This window comes from Drosophila miranda, chromosome XR (assembly GCF_003369915.1).
Source record: "Drosophila miranda strain MSH22 chromosome XR, D.miranda_PacBio2.1, whole genome shotgun sequence".
Classification (NCBI taxonomy): Eukaryota; Metazoa; Arthropoda; class Insecta; order Diptera; family Drosophilidae; genus Drosophila; species Drosophila miranda.
Genome location: NC_046674.1, coordinates 45352206 through 45371810, shown reverse-complemented (window position 1 = coordinate 45371810; position 19605 = coordinate 45352206). Strand labels below are relative to the sequence as shown.

The window sequence follows — 19605 nt, the reverse complement described above, 5'->3', positions numbered from 1 at the left end:
CAAGGAGAATGGAATCGAGTCCACATGTTGCACCTTGCCTCATCACGCAGTATTCAAGGAGGAAAGTGTCACTACTAAGGTTAGAGTAGTATATGACGCCTCCTGTAAAACGACAAACGGAAAGTCGCTCAATGACGTCCTATGCACCGGACCAGCGCTCCAAAACGATCTAGCCGGCGTGGTCCTGAATTGGCGTTTCCATCGTTTTGTTTTTGCTGCCGACATTCAGAAGATGTATAGATGCATTGACATGAATGCAGAGGAATCGCAATATCAACGCATCTTTTGGCATGACGAACACAACCAGGTAGCTGAGTATTTTCTCAACACAGTTACGTTTGGAACCGCTTCAGCTCCTTACACAGCCATTCGCGTCATACATCAACTGGCGCAGGATGAACGCGACCGATAGCCACTCGCGGAAAGGGTCCTTCGACATGAAATATACGTTGATGATGTACAAAGCGGATCTTCCACTCGCGAAGGAGCATTAGAAATTCAAAATCAATTGATCGGAGCCTTACGATCAGCAGGAATGGAACTTCTGCGAATGACGCTTCTCTGCTACAAGACATACCTCCAGACCATTTATCTCGTAAGACATTATTAGAGTTTGAGTACCAAGATCCCGTTAAAACCTTAGGTCTTTATTGGCATCCACATCAAGACTATTTTGGGTTCAAGATAAACTTTGAAATCAGTCACGCACATACTAAACGTTCTTTACTTTCCACTGTCGCCCGACTGTACGACCCCTTAGTTTTCATCACGCCCTGTGTCATGACCGCGAAGGCGATACTCAAGGACTCATGGATGGCCCGCATCAAACGCAACGATGGCAGCATAGCACAACTAGACTGGGATGAACCGCTGCCAACCGAACTGCTTGATAGATGGCAGGGATTCATACAGAACTTGCCATATTTCGAGCAAATTCAAGTACCACGATGGCTGCGCTTCAACATCCACGAGCTTGCGTCATTACAGCTACATGTTTTCTGCGATGGATCATCACTGGCGTATGCAGCATGTGCATATATTCGTGCAGAACTACCAAACGGAAAGATTCAAACTCATTTGCTAGCTGCACGCTGTCGAGTCACACCCACGAAACCGATCACAATTCCACGAGTCGAACTTTCGGGTGCGCTGCTGGCAGTTAAACTGGCAAAATGGATCCGGGACCAACTTCGCACAGCAGGACCACCTATGCCAACCTTCTATTGGTCAGATGCTACTATCGTTTTGTTTTGGATAAATCGAGATCCCCACCGATGGCAAACCTTTGTGTCAAACCGCGTTCTACAGATTTTGGAGCATAGTACATCAACTCAGTGGAGACATGTACCTACTGCGGTAAAGCCAGCGGACTGCGCAACTCGTGGCTTAGCACCACAAGAGTTAGCAGTACATCCATTGTGGTGGTCTGGACCATCATGGCTACAGCAGCCGGAAAGCCAATGGCCGGCAAACGGAGTTCCTAGTCAGGACATCGACAGGACTATAATCGAGGAGAAACCATCAGTTTTGTTCCAAAATGCTGTGCAAGTCTCGGAGGCTACAGAAACCTTCATCCAAAACTCTTCCTCATACGACAGGTTAATATCAGTCATGGCATATGTTCTACGGTTTATACATAACATTCAAGCCAAAGGTGACAAACTGTCTGGACCACTGAGTGTGCAGGAGCTCGACAACGCTTTAATTCATCTCGTTCGCAGCATTCAACAGGAGGTCTACGCGACAGAAATATTGAGGTTGAAGGGAAGGCACTATCGGGCACACACAAACTGTGTCAATTATCCCCATTTCTAGATGACCAACAAATTCTACGAGTCAGAGGTCGACTGCGAAATGCAATGCACCTTCCAATAAGCCAGCGACAACCAATGATCATTCCCAATCATCATCATTTTACCGATCTCGTCGTGCGTAATGCCCATCGTCTCGCACTCCACGGCGGCACCGAATTAACGCTGGCCACTATTCGACACAAATTCTGGATAGTCAACGGAACACAAACTGTCAAACGCATTATTCGACAATGCGTCCGATGTTTTCGTCACCGACCGAAACCAGCAGCACAATTGATGGCCGATCTTCCCCTACATAGAGTCAATCCGCCAACTCGTGCATTTATCGCCACCGGAGTGGATTATACAGGCGCGTTCGAAATTCAAGCATCCAGATTCCGTGGACACACAAACTACAAGGCGTATATCGCAGTTTTCATCTGTTTGGCTACAAAGGCAATTCATCTGGAAGCGGTCACGGGCTTAACCACCGAACACTTTCTCATGGCTCTACAACGTTTCATCGCGCGTCGGGGCTACTGTCAACACATGTATAGCGACTGCGGCACGAACTTCATTGGTGCCGACCGGGCTCTTCAAACCTGGCAAATACATTTGAAACGAGAGCTACCCACAACTGTAATACCTGCTTTAGCGGCCCGAAACGTCCAATGGCATTTTAATCCACCGCATAGTGCTAATTTCGGAGGCCTTTGGGAGGCAAATGTAAAGTCTGTCAAAAAACATCTCCTTCGAGCCTTTTCAGGATATAAAATGACCTACGAACAACTTGCTACCGTGCTGACATAAATTGAAGCCTGTTTAAATACCAGGCCATTATGTCCACTAAGCGCTGAGCCGGAGGACCTAGCTGTCCTCACCCCGGCACATTTTCTTATTGGAGATTCATTATTATTAGCTCCGCCGGATGTAACGACAAGGGATGTTCCACTCACAGTCCAATTTCTGGAAGGACAAAAAATGATCTGGCAATTTTGGAAGCGTTGGAGTTCGGATTGGCTATCACATCCTCAAGCCCGTCCAAAGTGGCGACATGAAACCGACAATCTACAAGTCAGCGATCTAGTAATTGTCAAGGATGACCGACTGCCACCCAACGAGTGGAAAGTGGGAAGGATAATAGAAGTTCACCCTGGAGCTGACAGTTTAGTCAGAGTCGCAACCGTGAAAACAGCATCAGGCGCATACAAACGATCGGTCTCTAAACTATGTCGGCTACCGTTGCCACAGACCTCAGAATAATCCTACCACCGTTGCTAGCTCCTTTCGACCATACATGTACCATAACGAACACTTTATTTATTCACAGAGCATTCACATGTGACATCCTTTGGTTTCTAATACTGGTCCCAGTATTGGGGGCGGCATGGACGGTTTTCTAAGGGTTAAAACTACAAAGAGAGTGAGAGCTCTCTAACTGCGATTGCCCACTCGGAGAACGGCTTCGTTTCATGCCAGGGCGGCGTAACCTCGTCTCCGATCACCAAGAACATTCTTCGTTTGCGTGTCGACGAAATCACAGCGACAATCAAGCAGTTGCAGCCGGCCGCGCTTAAACCCGTATTACCCATTAAATTGTACCCTATACGCGATTACGATTAAAGTTTAAGTTGATTGAAGTCCAAATGAATAAATCTCGAATTGTCTATATCGTGTAGTACATTATTAAACGCAAAGATTCCCCAGAGCATTTCTGCTCAACATTGAAATCTCGTATCGAGGATTTCACAACACCGCCATATAAATCCATGCTGAGTTGGAGATATAAGTGACTTGCAGAGATGTTGCAAGTGCGGAGTTAAAATCTTGTCAACAATTTTAGGGATAGAGGATAGCTTTGCTTAACCTCAATAATTTTTTGCTTCAGACTTGCTACCTTTTTTCTGGAGAGGAATTATAAACGATTCCTTCCAGATCGGGGGGAAGCAAGAGGAATCAATGGACAGGGTGAATAGTTTAAGCAAGCGTCCACACAGTGCCTCGGCGCAGTACCTGAGTACACAACCTGGAACCCCGTCTGGACCCGGGGAAAACACCGGCTTAACTAGTTAAAGATCATGAAGTAGAGAACATTCATTTAACAAGGGACTGAAAATGCCGTTCGACCTCAGTAAATCGTATGGGTACGGATGACCAGAGTGGCTTTCATCAGAATAGATCGTTTGGAAAAATTGGGCAAAAAGATCGTATGAGAAAAACGTATCCTGCATCGAGATAGGTAGTTCTTATAGCATTGTGCATTAAGAACTGAAAAGTTTGACCGAGCTACTACATAGCGCGAGTGAGAAGTAGGAGAACCAACTTCCTGAAATTTGTTATAAAGTCCTGATTTTAAGTTTTTTAGGCTGGATAACTCTTTGGTAAACCAAGGGGGTTTTCCAGATCTAATCGGACAAGAAAGCGGGACACAAGAATCAAAAAAATGTGCCAAGAGCATTGTACAAAATGTTTGTGCTTTTTATAACATCAGTGCACAAGTACAAAGCGGACCAATGAAAATCCCTAATGAGGTTATTAAGTTTCGAAAACTCGGCTTTACGAAAGCAGCGGACACGTTCAGATAGCCTAATCGACCGATCCAATCTCTTGCACGTCGAGACAAACGATCAAATCTACAAGTTGTTTACCGACCTGCCAAAACTTCGGAACTAAGAATATCCGGTTTTATCCAGTTCTAGGTAAACACAATAACGTGGGATGAAAATGTGACACTATCTCGAAAAAGTTTTCTTAGTTTACTGCGTGATCCTTTTACATTCTGATAGGAGGAGTTGCTACAGGAGAAGTTAGTTTTTTGGACGGGTGGTATTGGAACATGAAGATGAGGATGGCAGATTGGGCTGATTTTGGTGGTTGGGAGGCCGGACAAAATTTGACAGCGCTAATGGTTTCGAATTGAGTTGTGGAGACGCTTATCTTAAAGTTAGCTATTTAAGCTGACGACGTTTATTTTGCTTCGTATAAAAGCAGTTACATAAATATATGTGGAGTTGGGGAGATATTGCAGACAACAGAAAATTCCATTATTAAAAGGTATTGAAAACAAAAATATAACAAAAACGAGATGGAACGTTGTGAGTTGCAGCTGCGACCGCAACTCTACATTTATACCCGATATATAATCAGTATGGCTACATTAAAAGACAAAGAGTGCGTGCGAGAGAGATACAAAATCAGTCAGAACGTGTCGACAGGCGCTGCGTAGCCAATGTAAATTGATTTGTTACTGTTGGCTATAATAATAATCCCATCTGATTCGGATTCGGTAAGATTCGGCAATCCGGTAGATATGGCCATTCTCTATGATTGTGCGTTTTTAATTTTCTCCCATCTTCAAAATTGTTGCCACAGATTTTCGTCTTTTGTGTGGGCGGAAGGGGGTGGGGCGAAATTTTGAATCACACTTATAGCAGTGGGCTCTCTACAGTGAGCAAAAAGAAATACACTTGTAGCAGTGAGTTCTGCAGTGAAAAATTACAAATAATTTTGTAACAGTGAGAGCTCTACAGTCAGTTCTAATAGTCTCTAAGATCTGTGGATGCCACAAGTGTTCGTCCTCTGCGTGGGTGGAAAGGGGTGGGGTAAAGTTTTGAAATGTACTTGTGCAGGTTCGATATCATAGGAATGTGGATTACAAATTTGGTTGCTCTAGCTCGAATAGTCTCTGAGATCTATGCGCTAATTTGCGCTAAGCAAAGCCGGTTATGATAGTGTGTGTTAGAGAAAGACAGGTCGAGAAAATATGAAATTGTTTTCTTCATTCTGGCTATAAAAATGATACGATCCAATTCAGATTCTGCAGTATAAAAGATATGATCATTCTCTACGATTCTGCGTTTTTGTTTTCTCGTATCTTTGAAATCCATTTTCACCACAAATCCAATATACCCCAATACTCATTTTGAGTATCGGGTACTCAGGTATTAGGTATCAGAGCAATGTTCCAGACAAATGCTGAAAACGGAATTAGTAAACACTAAAACTAGAGCGTTTGCAGCAACATCTAATAAGAGTCAGCGAGGAAGGAAGAACATTTATTTAGGGTTGAGTGATAGCACTAACCATACAGTATATAAATGTGCCAGTTCATACTACGAAAGCGTCACACGATGGGCTACCAGTCTGAGAACCCCAGAGACTTCGGCTCTGGCGTTCGGGTACTGACGCGTCATCATGAGAGAACGCAGAGAGAACATCTTTGCATGTGTTAGAACACACGCAATATGTTCCCAGTGAACAAAAACTTCGTAAACGATATCGCAAACGAGAGTTAAGCGAAACTCAGCCGTGTAAAAGTATCGAATTAAGATCTGAATTAAGATAAGTAAATTAATCACTAGTCGTTCAGTTTGTGGCAGTGAAAGTTTTATTTTCGATAGCTCAAAAACGGATCTTTTGCCAGTCTTTTATGATATCTTTTGCGAGACTTTTGCAATATCGTTTTCGTGCCTTTTATGATATCTTTTGCGAGACTTTTGCAATATAGATTGCGAGCCTTTTGCAATATCGTTTGCGAGCCCTTTATGTTATCTTTTGCGAGCCGAAAGTAATATGAAAAGGGAAGCAAATTTTGTTGTTTGTTTTTAATAATTTGTAATTTAATATGTATTAATTTTAATTTTTAATTTGTATAGTACATACAATGAATAGATAATTAGATTAGTGAATTAATTTTAATTTGTTTTCGCCCCTTCGACACTCTGTCCTGGGCGTACTGGAAGAATTTTTGAGTTATTCGGTCGAAATCGGCGTCTTCTAAAGAAAATCTTTCCTCAAATCCCGCTGTAAATAAATAATCATGTTTATTATATCACAATATACATATAATAATTTGAAAATAATACTTACTACGAATGGCTAGAGTAACCCGAAAGCCCCTAATACACTTTTTCGCCTCTGTGCCAAAGTCAGTTCCATGGAAAATTGTTATTTTCGTTGACGCAGGTGGCCTGATCCACACGAAGATAGCTAACAAAAATATATACACATACACATACACTCAAATTTTGTGCACTATACTATACCATCAAATAAAGAATAATTTACTTAGCAATTTTTCCTTTTTATTGCACTATTTTGACATTTTTACTCCCCGTTTACGTTCTTCCGCTGCGATTTTGCCAAGCCGCAGTTTAACATGTTCGTTCATGTTCTATTATGTGTCCGGTTGTGATAGTTTTGCTATTTTTCCAGTTATGTTAAGACCTTAAAAAAAAAGTCCAGACATTTGCGAGTTGAGTTGTAAATTCAAACTAAATTTATTCTTAAAATCAGAGCCTTATATGTGATTTGACAATGAGGTAGGAGGTACAATTTGGTAGTCTATAATTATCGTTAGACCTACGCAGAGGATACACTTAACTGAGGGTGTCTATTTGAGTACATGCTTACATTAGTTTTATTTTAGGACCGCATTTGTTAAGTGTTTTCTCCACTTGTGTTTTGTTGTCGTATTAATGGGTTACAGATCTCTGTTTACACCCGTGCAGTCATAACTTGTCTACTTTATGTGATTTCTTTAGAGATCGGTTTTGTTACATGAGTGAATTTTATGAATATATTTATGTTTAAACATTCTGCAAGGGGCCGATAGTGGCATTGTATTGACGATAATATGTTCATGTTTGAACAGTTATGTTTCAGTTTTCTGTCCATTTTTCACCCGTTTTAAGTCCGTTTGTGAAAGTTTTGCGAGACTTTGTCGTAATTCGGTTTTCGTCCGGTAAATGCTCTTTTCTTAGTCCGTCTGCGAGCATTTTGCGAGACTTCACTCATCGCTCCCGGATTTTTATAATTTCTAAGTCCGTTTCCGGACATTTTGTGATAGTTCCGTATTACTATCGCTTTTTGGTCCACTTCGTAATCAAATTATATTTTTACACAATTTAAAGGCATGTTAGCAAAATACCGGCTGTTTATGCAAATGCGGAACGCAAACCCAAAACGTTTCTGGTCACCACAAAGGTTAGGTTAGGTTAACCCGGACGGCCCTCAGCGGGGCCACACTTAGGCCAATATGGCCCTTAAATATCCGGATAGGGGGTATGAACCGTCGGGGGAGTGTTTATGGGATTTTAAAGTCGTCAAGAATGAAGGTTTTTTTTTAGCATCTTCCAGTGCTGCCAGCACGATCCATTATTGGCCCGAATGTCCATACAGGTTGATATTTTTCGGGGGGACCACCCCCTAGCGTTTTATGCCTGCCCGCCAGGCAGCTCTAGCCACGGCTCTGGTTCAGTTCTCCCGACTTAAGATCGGCAATTGATTATTTCTCTAATTCATGCTCATACCTGGTCTCTCTGCGTGAACTTAAAGTGTAGCAAAATACACTTTAAAAATATGAGACATACAATAAATTAAATTATATTCATGGAATTTCTTACAAAATTATGGAGCCGATGTGCGTAACAAGGAACTAATACCTGAGAGGAGTCCAAGACGAATACCGAAACTTTATACAAGTTTCCATTTGATAACCTTATTTTAATTTAATTAAATAAATTATTTAATATAGATTCTTACACAGTTCTAAGACATATTTATTTTTTAGATTGGACGCGTGAAGCCGTTTCTAAGGCTGAAATTTTACGTTTGATTTATCAGGGACGTTTTCTTCATTGCAATGTAACGTTAGGAGCGCTGGGACTTCCATTAGGCAAGACGACTGTTATGCATTTAGTGCCTCGTGATAATTTGCCTGAACCCAATTCGCAAGGTGAGTTTAATATTATACGTTATTTGGGATGTTTTTTTTTATTATTAATACAGTAAAAAATATATTAGAGATCGACGCGAAGATCCTTTTTAAAGCTCGTCCCGGCCCTAGCACTTTAGCACTTTAGAATTAATTATAATTTTTCAATAAAAAAATATTAGTTTATATTGGTTTAAATACAACGAATTAGTTGAAAAAATTAGAACTAACGAGGGGGAACGTTGTGAGTTGCTGCGGAGACCGCAACTCTACATTTATACCCGATACTTAGTCAGTATGGCTCTCATCCGGCAGACGCCGCTAATATTGAACGACACGACAAAGAATGCGTGCGAGAGAGACAGAAAATCAGTCTGAGCGTGACGTCGGGCGCTGCGTAGCCACTGCAAATTGATTTGTTCCTTTTGGCTATAAAAATGATCCGATCTGATCCAGATTCAGCAACCGGATAGATATGGTCATTCTCTATGATTGTGCGTTTTTAGTTTTCTCGAATCTGCTATATTGTGGATGCAACAGATTTTCGTCCTTTGTGGGAGCAAAATTTTGAGATATACGTTTCATAGTGAGATCTAACAGGAGTGCGGATACCAAATTTGGTTACTCTAGCGTTAATAGTCTCTGAGATTTGTGGATAGGAAGGGGTGTGGCGAAATTTTCAAACAAACTCGTCAAGGTCCGATATCTCAGGAGTGTGAACCAAAAATTTGGTTGCTCTAGCTTTTATAGTCTCTGAGATTTAGGCGCTAATGTTTTGCGCTAAGCAAAGCCGGCTACTCGTGTGTTAGCGAGAGACAGGGCGAGAAAAAATGAAATTGTTTTCTTTCTATAATAATGATACGATCCAATTCAGATGCTGAAGTGGGCGGGGCGAAGTTTTGAAATATTTTTGTAGCAGTGACATATAACAGAAGTCTGGATCCAAAACATCGTTGCTCCAGCTCTTATAGTCTTTGAGCACTAGGTGCTAATAGGGACGGACAGACGGACGGACGGACGGACAGACAGACAGACATGGCTCAATCGACTCGGCTATTGATGCTGATCAAGAATATATATACTTTATGGGGTCGGAAACGCTTACTTCTGGACGTTACACACATCCATTTTCACCACAAATCTAATATACCCCAATACTCATTTTGAGTATCGGGTATAAAAATTGATTTTGATTTGATTTTTTAAAAACTACAAATAACAGTTATTCCGAAACTTTCATTTAAAAAATCAAAAATAAAACTTAAATTGATTATCATTTTAACCAAGTGGTGAATTACCATACATTTTTGAGCTATAATTCAAATACCTTTCAAATGATACATCGCATGTCCTTCAAGGACGAATATTAAGTATCCTACTATTTTATATCATATTCAATTATTTTTTGCACATTCTTTTGCAGTACTATATGTAGCACTTACTAGCAAGCAAAATATTAATTGTTAAGACCACAATCTTTTTTTTTTCACTATAATAGTTTAATAATTTCGCAAATTATTGATTTTAAAAGCGTTCTAATTTTAATTGTATGTAATTTGTATGTGGATAGTGGCCGAAGATGCCAGATCCTTCCACAATATAAGTTAAGCGATTTATACACTCAGTTGCAGCAAGCTAGCCAATCCAATTGGCTATATCAAGCAGTAACTAAAAGAGCAGGCACAGGCTTAGCGACGCCGTAGGAAAGCAAATACAACAAGAGCGAGCATAGATAATTAAATAAGAGCATGATACTAAGCGAGCAAAGGTAATGGTACGATTTCGTTACGTTAGCTCAGTGCAATGACCAAGGTACACAAAATAAATTGATATGCAATAGAAGGGAAAGTACAAAAATTTACTCCCTCCCGTGGGAGGATCCATGCATGCCCACTGCCCACCCTCTGCAGCATGCTGTTTATCACAATGCAGTCAGCCACCTGCTCTTTTGTCCCGAAAATCTTTAGAGCTCGCAGATTAGCAATTACGGTATCTAAACATTGTTGTAGAATCGTTTCTTAAGCTAATCTAGCGTGATGGGATAGCTGGCCTGGCCCAATTCTAGTGATTCAAGCAGGATCGTAGATGCTGCTCCACATTCGTTAGATCCTTGTCAATTATGGAAAATAACATGCTCCAAAACGTGCTTCAACTTCAAGCTTCAACTCCGGCAGGCAATGCCAACTCTGCATTATAAATGTAGTGCTATAATATAGGCATTGTATTGCGCTTCTCCAATATGATCCGTCTGCAATAATAAGATAAACGTGCAAAACAGAGGTAGTCCCTCACGTGAGGCCCTTTACAGAATGTTCATACATGAACATGGTTAAGATTTCTACTAATCGTACAAGTAGAAAAGCAAATTATCAGTTCCTACTGATCACCTCTTAGACCAGTAGGCCTATCGGGGTGGATTCCTCAAACCCCCACGTAACTTCCCTAGCGCCGTGCGTAATCAACACTAAGATTTTTGTGTTGATGGTGGCTTTTTTTGATCTACCGGACGTGTGTAACCATTGGACCGATTGTAAGGCGATATCAAAAATGCCCACTCGAGCTATTTTTACTGGAGGAAGGATTTCTACCCAAATAAATTTTCCGATTTTGAGTTTTTGATAAGTACTGGTTTTATTAAGTAAAAATGTGCGGTTTATAAACAGTTTTTGATGCTTAGAATATTTACTTAGGTCTGAAGATATCCTATGGGTTATTCCCCATACTATGCATTATCTAATCATTCATTTATAGATGCATCCTGCTGCCTGTTGCAAATTTGCTTAGGTCAGCAGTACATTTCCACTCAAAATCTTGGCGCCTTATGGCTTACTATTTACTTAGGTCTACTCGTACCATTAGTAAAATCGTAACCATGGTCATGTGTGAACAACTTGTTTTAGAGACGTAGAGATTAATAGCATTAAAAATAAACTTAAAAAGTTTGAAATGACCTACACAATCGATCGCAGCATTCGAAGTGGATAACGCGTGAACCCTTACTTGTGCACAACCGCCAAGCTGAATAATCATGGTTTTACGCGAATTAGCCAACGAATTATTGTTTGTTATAATTGTTTATGTTTTTTATGACTTCAGGGGATTGAGCTATTGAGCTTCTTCAGTAGCGTAGATTCGATTGCGATAAGGTATAGTATTTAAATATTTTTTATTTTCGTGAAGGCTGATGTGGTCCTTCAATGAGAAAATTACTAAGAACCCGATGTCGTGTTTAAGCGATACAAAACAAGAGTGAAATACGGTTTGTAGCAATTTGTAATATTAGGTAGACAGGCCACTGTGTCAGACGACGGAACTTGCGATTGCAGGTGATGATCGATTAAGATGTGTTTTCTGCTATGCAGACGAGAATCCCTCGCAGCTCTCGTCAGACGACGAACGATGAGAAATAGCGATACAACTATTAAGCGCGTAGGGAAAAGCAACCAAAAAATAAAAAAAAAACAAAGCATAGAGTAAATCATAAGTTGTGATTTGCTAAGTTTTAAAAATATAATTTGTTTGATTGCATTTGCTGACAAACTGCATCGCAAGTCGGATAAGATAAGTTTCAGTGCCGAAGTGCAGAAACACAATGAATAACATGTGCCAATTGTTATTGTAACGAATGGATATTATGTAGTCTGACTATTGTTGTGTAGGCCATCTAACCCGGGAATTGTAGTGACCAATATCGGCGTGTGGGTGAACTGTCTATGTATAAAAACACAAGCCCGGCGATTTAATATAACTTCTTATTAGCTGCGCGTCTGTCTCTCACGATCGCCATTTACAAAGTGACCTTACTTCACTCTTGTGGCGCAGTTCTTCGTTTAGTTTTTATTAACTTCTTTATTTCACGTCTTTTTTCTCTTCTTGTCGATCGTCGAAATCATCGCCTCAGACTTATCGTAGTATCATATCGCACAAAACTTATCGCAATATCATATCGCAGAATAATATCGCATAAAACTTATCGCAGTATCATATCGCAGAATAATATCGCATAAAACTTATCGCAGTATAATATCGGGATCGGCTAGGGATAATATCGGTAAGGGCTAATATGGGGTTGGTTAGGGTTAATATGTGTTGCCTTACAGCTCGGCCATCCTGACAAATGGATCGCCCTCGATCCTTACAATTGGTTACTTTTGTTATCTACCAGGCTAAAATTATAAAATACAGATTAGTAGGAGATAGTTCTACACTGATCACGCCAATTTACATATTTCCGAAGTCGACAGGCTTCTATTACACCGTCATACGGAACCTGAGATACTTGACAATTATCAATGTCAGTTATAACATATCGATCATTTGGTAAATTTTTTTTGATAATGTATGGTCCTTTAAATTTTGGTATAAATTTCTTATTTGTACCTATCGTAGTGTCAACGTTTCGTACGAGAACAAAGTCTTCTTCTTTAAATTCTATATGTTTTTTAATGTTTTTATCATAATAGTGTTTTATCTTAGTTTGGTTTTCAGTTATTTTATCTAATACTCCTTTCCGAATTGCTATTAAGTCTCTATTTGGTTTTGAATTAGTTTTGTCTTCTAGAAATTCCGTTAAAGCGTCAATATCACAGCCTCTTGCTGAACACCGAAAAGTACCACCGATGGTACTTCCCCAGTAACCGAATGTTTTGAATTGTTTATTGCATATTCCGCTTTTGTGAGTAGTTTACACCAATCTGAATGTAGCAATGGTTCAGTTATCTTTGCTAAAATACATTTCATTGTTCTATTTACTCTCTCCATTTGCCCATTTGCCTGTGGTGAGGCAGTTGCTGCTCTAACATGTTCAATGTTGTTACTTAGCATAAACTCACTGAATTCCAACGATGTGAAACATGAGCCCCTATCACTGACAATTCTCCTAGGTCTGCTATAATTTTCAAAATATTTCGTTAAGCATGCGCAAACTTCCTTAGTACTAGTTGTGTTTGCAGAATACAATTTAACAAACTTTGTGAACCCATCAATGACTACCAATATGTGTTTCTTTTTATTAATGACTGAGGGGAGGGGTCCGAAACGGTCAATATGCAATGTGTCGAATGGAATTGGTCTTTTCGGTATATTATGCAATGAGCGATTGTTGGAATGGGACGGAAGGCTAAATGTCATACACTTAATGCAATTTTTATAAAACTGTCAACTTTTGCGGTCATATTCGGAAACCAATAATGTTTCTTAATTTCGGTTACACATTTTTCAACTCCCAAATGGCACAATTTTTCGTGAATAGTTCTTATTAAATTATTTTCCATTTCTGACGGGACATAAAGCAATTCGAAATCAGCATCTTTTCTATAAACAATACCATCTTCCAATACAAAATTTTTCACTGGTTCTCTCTCTAACTTATTCTTTAGCTGAATTATAGTGCTATCTCTATTTTGCGTAACCTGAAGCTGAACATTGATGTCATCTATATCTATAACTGAAACTATTCGATCCTTATTATTGTTTTCCTGAACTGAAACTTTTGGGTCGTAACTGAATTCTGGACTTATTGTGGGGTATCTACTTAAGCCATCGACATGGGGCATGTGTTTACCACTTCGATGATTCACTGTGTAGTCATAATTTTCAAGTTCAAGGGCCCATCTAGCAATTTTTGAATTTACAGTTTTCTTACATAAGGTTAGAGTAAGGGCATTACAATCGGTTATTATTCGGAAAGGTATTCCTTCAAGGTAAATCTTAAATTTATTCAATGAGTAGATTATGGCTAGAGTTTCTAATTCATAACTATGATACCTACTTTCTGCTGGCGTTGTTGCTTGAGAAAAATATGAGATTGGATGAAATTTGTTATCATCCTTTTTTTGTAATAAAATTCCTCCAAACCCTTCGGCACTAGCGTCACAATGCAGTTCTGTTTCCTTAGTCGGACTATACAGGGCTAGAACTGGTGCTGAGGCCAGTCTCTCACAGAGATAATTAAATATTGTTACACATTTGTCATCTAACTCAAATTTCCCTATAGTTTTTGTCAGAGCTTGCAATGGTTTTGGTAACTTTCGAGTAACCTGGAATGCATCTCCTGAAGTAAGAAAAGTAGTAGGTTTCGGAAGGTGCTTAATTGTCGTGATGTGATCATTATTCGGCTTAATTCCATCCTTGCTTAATGTGAATCCCAAAAATTCTATACTAGTGTAACAAAACAGACGCTTGCTTAACTTAATTTCTAATCTATATTCTGCTAGGAGGTGTAATACTTTACTTAAGACAACAAAGTGTTCTTCTATAGTTTTGGTTCCGATTGCAATGTCGTCCATGTATACAACTACATTTCCTTGTTTTATTAATGGCCGAATATATTGTTTACAAATCGTTGAAAGACAGCTGATGCGTTTCGCAATCCGAATGGCATGCTAAGATATTCGTGTTGTACGTTTGGTGTCACAAAAGATGTAAATTGAATTGAATTCTCTGCCACCTTCACCTGGTGGAAACTACTTTTCAGATCCAGAAGGGAGAAATACTTATTACCTTCCATTCTCTCTATGCAATTATTTATAAGTGCCAATGGGTACCCATCCCTTACTGTTATCTTATTCAATTGTCTATAATCAACGCACAGCCTTTTCTCACCTGATTTTTTTTTACAAGTACAATTGCAGAGGTATAAGGGGAATCATTTGGTCTGATATGGCCTTCAGCCAGCAATTCTTCAATAAGTTTGTCAACTACTCTTTTGTCATGATATGAAAGCTTTCTTGGTGTTGAATATATTGGGGCCTGTGACATAATTTTTATCTTCATTTCATAATTATGTTCAATGACTGGTATGTTGGGCAGGTCTAAATAATTTAATTCAATTAGTGTTCGGATTTCACTACGCGAGTTTTCACTAAGTTTGTAATCAATATTGTAATCCTCAATGTCAATTTGTTCTATATTGTAAATATTCTGAATATCGGAAGTTTGCTCAATTACATCTAGAAGCGCATTACTTATCGGAAGTTCACTGTTATTCGGGGGTTTTTTTTAATGCTACCTGCTGTCCCATTCCCTATTTTGTCTAATCTATGGCCTAATGTTTCTGAATTATTAATTGGTGTTTTTGATTTTTCAAGGGGTTCATAACTATTAGCAGTGTCAACCGGATGCGTGGGAGTTAGTTGATCTAAGGCTATATCGTTGGAAACAATCATGCTAGGCGAAATGTTTTTTTTTTCACTTCATTTGAAACTTAAATTTTCAATTTTATTTGTCTCGGGCTTATGATGTTTATAAAATGATAATTTTAACTTATACTTCTTCAAAAAGGGTCTACCCAATAGCAAATCTTCTGACATGTATTCATCTGGCATAATGTAAAACAAAATCATATTTTCAATGTCATGATAGCTTATGTGTAAGTAAATTTTTCCGTAAGTGAAAAGAAGTGAGCCGCTGACACTACGGAGGTTCAATGGTAAAAGAGTGTATTTTTTGATGTTTTGGAATCGTAATGTTGAAGCTCTCACAATATTAACGGCGCTGCCCGTGTCGAACATAGCGGAAAGAATATGTTTATAAGTTTTGCGTTTTGGATCAGTGTAACAATATACTCCTACCTGGTCAAATATCGGAACAAATGGGTATTCGTCACTGTCTTCATCTCTGGGAGTTTTCGGTTCCATTGCTGATTTGGTGTACTTTTGCTCCGGGCACGTCTTTATAGTGTGGCTGAGAGCGCCGCAACGGAAGCAGGACCCCTTCGCACGTTTGGGAGCCTTGCAATCTGAAGCGTAGTGTCCAAACAACGAACAATTGTAGCATCGCATCTCACCATTCGATGTTAATGAAGATTGTGCTGAAGCTGGAGTTGAAGCTGAAGTTAAAGCTGAAGTTGAAGCTGAAGAGATAGTCGATGAGTTCCACTTTGGTTTGTTTTTTGCTCTTAAGTCCGCATATCGATGAGATAATTCCTCAAGCTCATTGATAGTCTTCGCTCCATACAGCAAGGCAATGGCTGGCGACGTGTCACGGAAACCGTCGATGATAAAGTGGACTGCTTCAATCTCACATACACTTGCACGCAACGCCAACTCTTGCATCTGCAAAATGTACCCCATAACGGATGTTTTTGCAGGAATGTAGAAAGTTCTCTGAAGTTGCATCACTAATTAGGTTGTCGAACATGCCTTATCAAATGTTTTCAGAAAGTTGGTTTTAAATTGGTCATAATTTTCTGAAGTGTCGAGCCGCATAAATGTGTCTGCCTCTGTATTTGGTGCCATTAATAAGCGTGCGCATCGTAGCTTGTAGGCGTCACTTTCATCAACAGCTGAACAAGCACGCTCTAATTTCGTAATCCACAACCCAGCGTCTTGGTCCCTCGGATTCGAGAATGTGACCATTGCTCGGATCACTTCTTTGACGCTGCTGCTTTCCGCCATTAGTTTTTTGAGCAAAGCCCTTTTTTGTAATATTCTAATGGCGGCATCTAACTCTTCTTCTTCTGGTATGCGTGCCTTGCCGACCACCGCCGCCAGCGTGTCGGCGTCGTTTTCCAAATTGAGGTTGGGGTCGGCTGGAATTTCGGAGTCGTTTTCGGCTGAAGCGTTAAATTTGGTCGGAACTACAGGGCTGGTTGGACGATCAGGGACATAACCATTTTCGTACGCGAGTTTCTGCAGCTGCCGCAAAGTTGCATTGCTCGAGTGCGCAATTCCTTGCCCGTCTATCCAGTCCAACAGCTGCTGCTTCTCAATGGCAGCGGGGTTCATAATGACTTTGTTTAAAATTTGAGTAACTGTAGGCGTTTTTAAAGTTGCTTTGGATTGCGTATCCCACTTCTGAAGTTGTGGCGCAGTTCTTCGTTTAGTTTTTATTAACTTCTTTATTTCACGTCTTTTCTCTCTTCTTGTCGATTGTCGAAATCATCGCCTCAGACTTATCGCAGTATCATATCGCAGAGTAATATCGCACAAAACTTATCGCTGTATCATATCGCAGAATAATATCGCATAAAACTTATCGCAGTATCATATCGCATAAAACTTATCGCAGTATAATATCGGGATCGGTTAGGGTTAATATCGGTAAGGGCTAATATGGGGTTGGTTAGGGTTAATATGTGTTGCCTTACACTCTCCATGTTTCTTATCCGATATCTTACTATTGGTATTTTCCGCCGAGTGTATCGATGGTGCGGTAAATACCAACGCGCGCTATATGCTATTTTAAATACTATTTGAATGCCTCACTAATTATTACCTTGCTACAATTCGGACATCTTGACCGGAGTGCTCCTGAACTCCTTACATTTAAGTTCGTTTCTAGACAGATTGATTTAATACAGTTGGATGTGGTTTACTCTTAACATTCTAGAATTACGTATTACAATCATTTTCTTTATATTGATTTCCTGTGACATTTGCATTATTACCATTTTCTATCCACGGCTTCATATTCGCCACCGCCCAAACTCCTTTATACGGGATCCTTGATTGTTGAAACCCCTCTACATCTTCTAGCAAATACCTATCATTTTTTTACACCTTTGATATCTTATAAGGTCCTTTGATCTTCGGGATAAGCTTTTTAGACGTCCCTATATGAGTGTCGAACTTTTTCACCATAACTAGATCATTATCTACGTACACGTGAGGCTCCTGCTTGAATCTGAATCTGCTGCTTGTTTGTTAGAAGACTGTTTTTTTCTTGATGAGTGCCTGCTACTGCTCTAATCTTTTCTAGATCCCTTGCTGCCCGCTTTCGGTTAGTTCTTCTAGATGATCTTTTAGTACATCTGACACCTTTCCTTTTTGTACGACCCCAAACAACATTCGACTCGGGTGTTCATTAATTGTTCTTTGAATTGTGTTGTTCATCGCGTGTTCTGCTGTTTCTACTACCATATCCCAATGTAATCCTTTTTCCGGGTCAACAAGCTTTGCAATCATGGGCCCCAAACTTCTGTACACCCTTTCTACCTGCCCGTTGGCGTGTGGCGACCCTGTTGCTATCTTAACGTGTTTAACATTGCTCTGTACTAAGAATTCTTCAAACTCATTTGACGTGAAACAGCTTCCTCTGTCTGGCACAATGCATCTGGGTCTACTGTAAGCTCGGAAATAATCTTTCATTGCAATCACTGCTTCCTTCGTGCTAGTGGTTTTGGTCGTATAAAGTCTTACGAATTTGGTGAACGCGTCTATTACTACTAAAACATGTTTGTTGGCCCTGCTTTTGTCGACTGGCCCGAAATGGTCGATATGTACCATCTCGAATGGTCCCGATCCTTTTGGTATGTTGTGTAAAAACCCTTCCTCTTTTCCGTGCTTGTCTGAGTACCCTATGCATTTTAGACAGTTTTCTATGTGTCGCTTGGCTTTATACCCAACGTTTGAGATCCATTAGCTTTTTGATATAGCGTCGGTCTATCCGATGTGCCCTAGTTCATCGTGGTACTTATGGAGTACGTGGCCTTCCATTTCCTCGGGTACGCAGAATAGGATAGTATTATCTTTTTTCCTGTATATTATTCCGTTTCTCATCTCATAATGTTTGTGTTCTGATTTCTGCAACGTTTGTCTCAGCTCCATTATCTCTGTTATCTCTGTTTTGGCATATTATTAAATTTTCTTAAAAGGTGTTTGTGTCTACCGTAAGTATCTGAATGGCTCTACTTAGCGCATCTACGTGTTGCATTCTGCTTCCTGACCTGTGTTCTAATTTGTAGTCATCATTTTGTAACTCTAACGCCCAGCGTGCGATGCATGGATTGAGTTCTTTTTTGTTTAGTGTCATAGTTAGCGCGATGCAGTGTCACTATTTTGAAGGGTATGCCCTGCACGTATACTCTAAACCGTTGTAGTGCATAAATTATCGCTAGTGTTTCTAGTTCAAAGCTGTGGTATTTTGCTTTCGGTAACTGTTGTTCGCTTGGATAAATAGAACACTGGGTGAATTCTGCCATCACCCTTCTGCATTAGAATTTACCCGAAACCTAACGAACTTGCATCGCAATCTAACTCTGATCTTTGGGATTGTAAAGTGCCAATATCGGTGCTTCCAACAAATTACTATTCAGTTGTTCGAAACATTCTAGTTCTGTGATTCCGAATTTTTGACCAAATCATAAAGTGGTTTAGC

At 39.9% G+C, this 19605-nt stretch overlaps 1 protein-coding gene across 5 annotated transcripts in view; it reads left to right on the top strand.

Moving 5' to 3' along the window:
* Positions 1–19605, top strand: part of LOC117186459 — a 344253-nt gene that overhangs the window by 180358 nt on the left and 144290 nt on the right. For all 5 annotated transcript variants that reach the window (XM_033387321.1, XM_033387319.1, XM_033387318.1 and 2 more), the window contains one exon: positions 8365–8529. In XM_033387321.1, coding sequence (XP_033243212.1) covers positions 8365–8529 — 165 coding nt within the window. The remainder of the gene's footprint in view (positions 1–8364; positions 8530–19605) is intronic.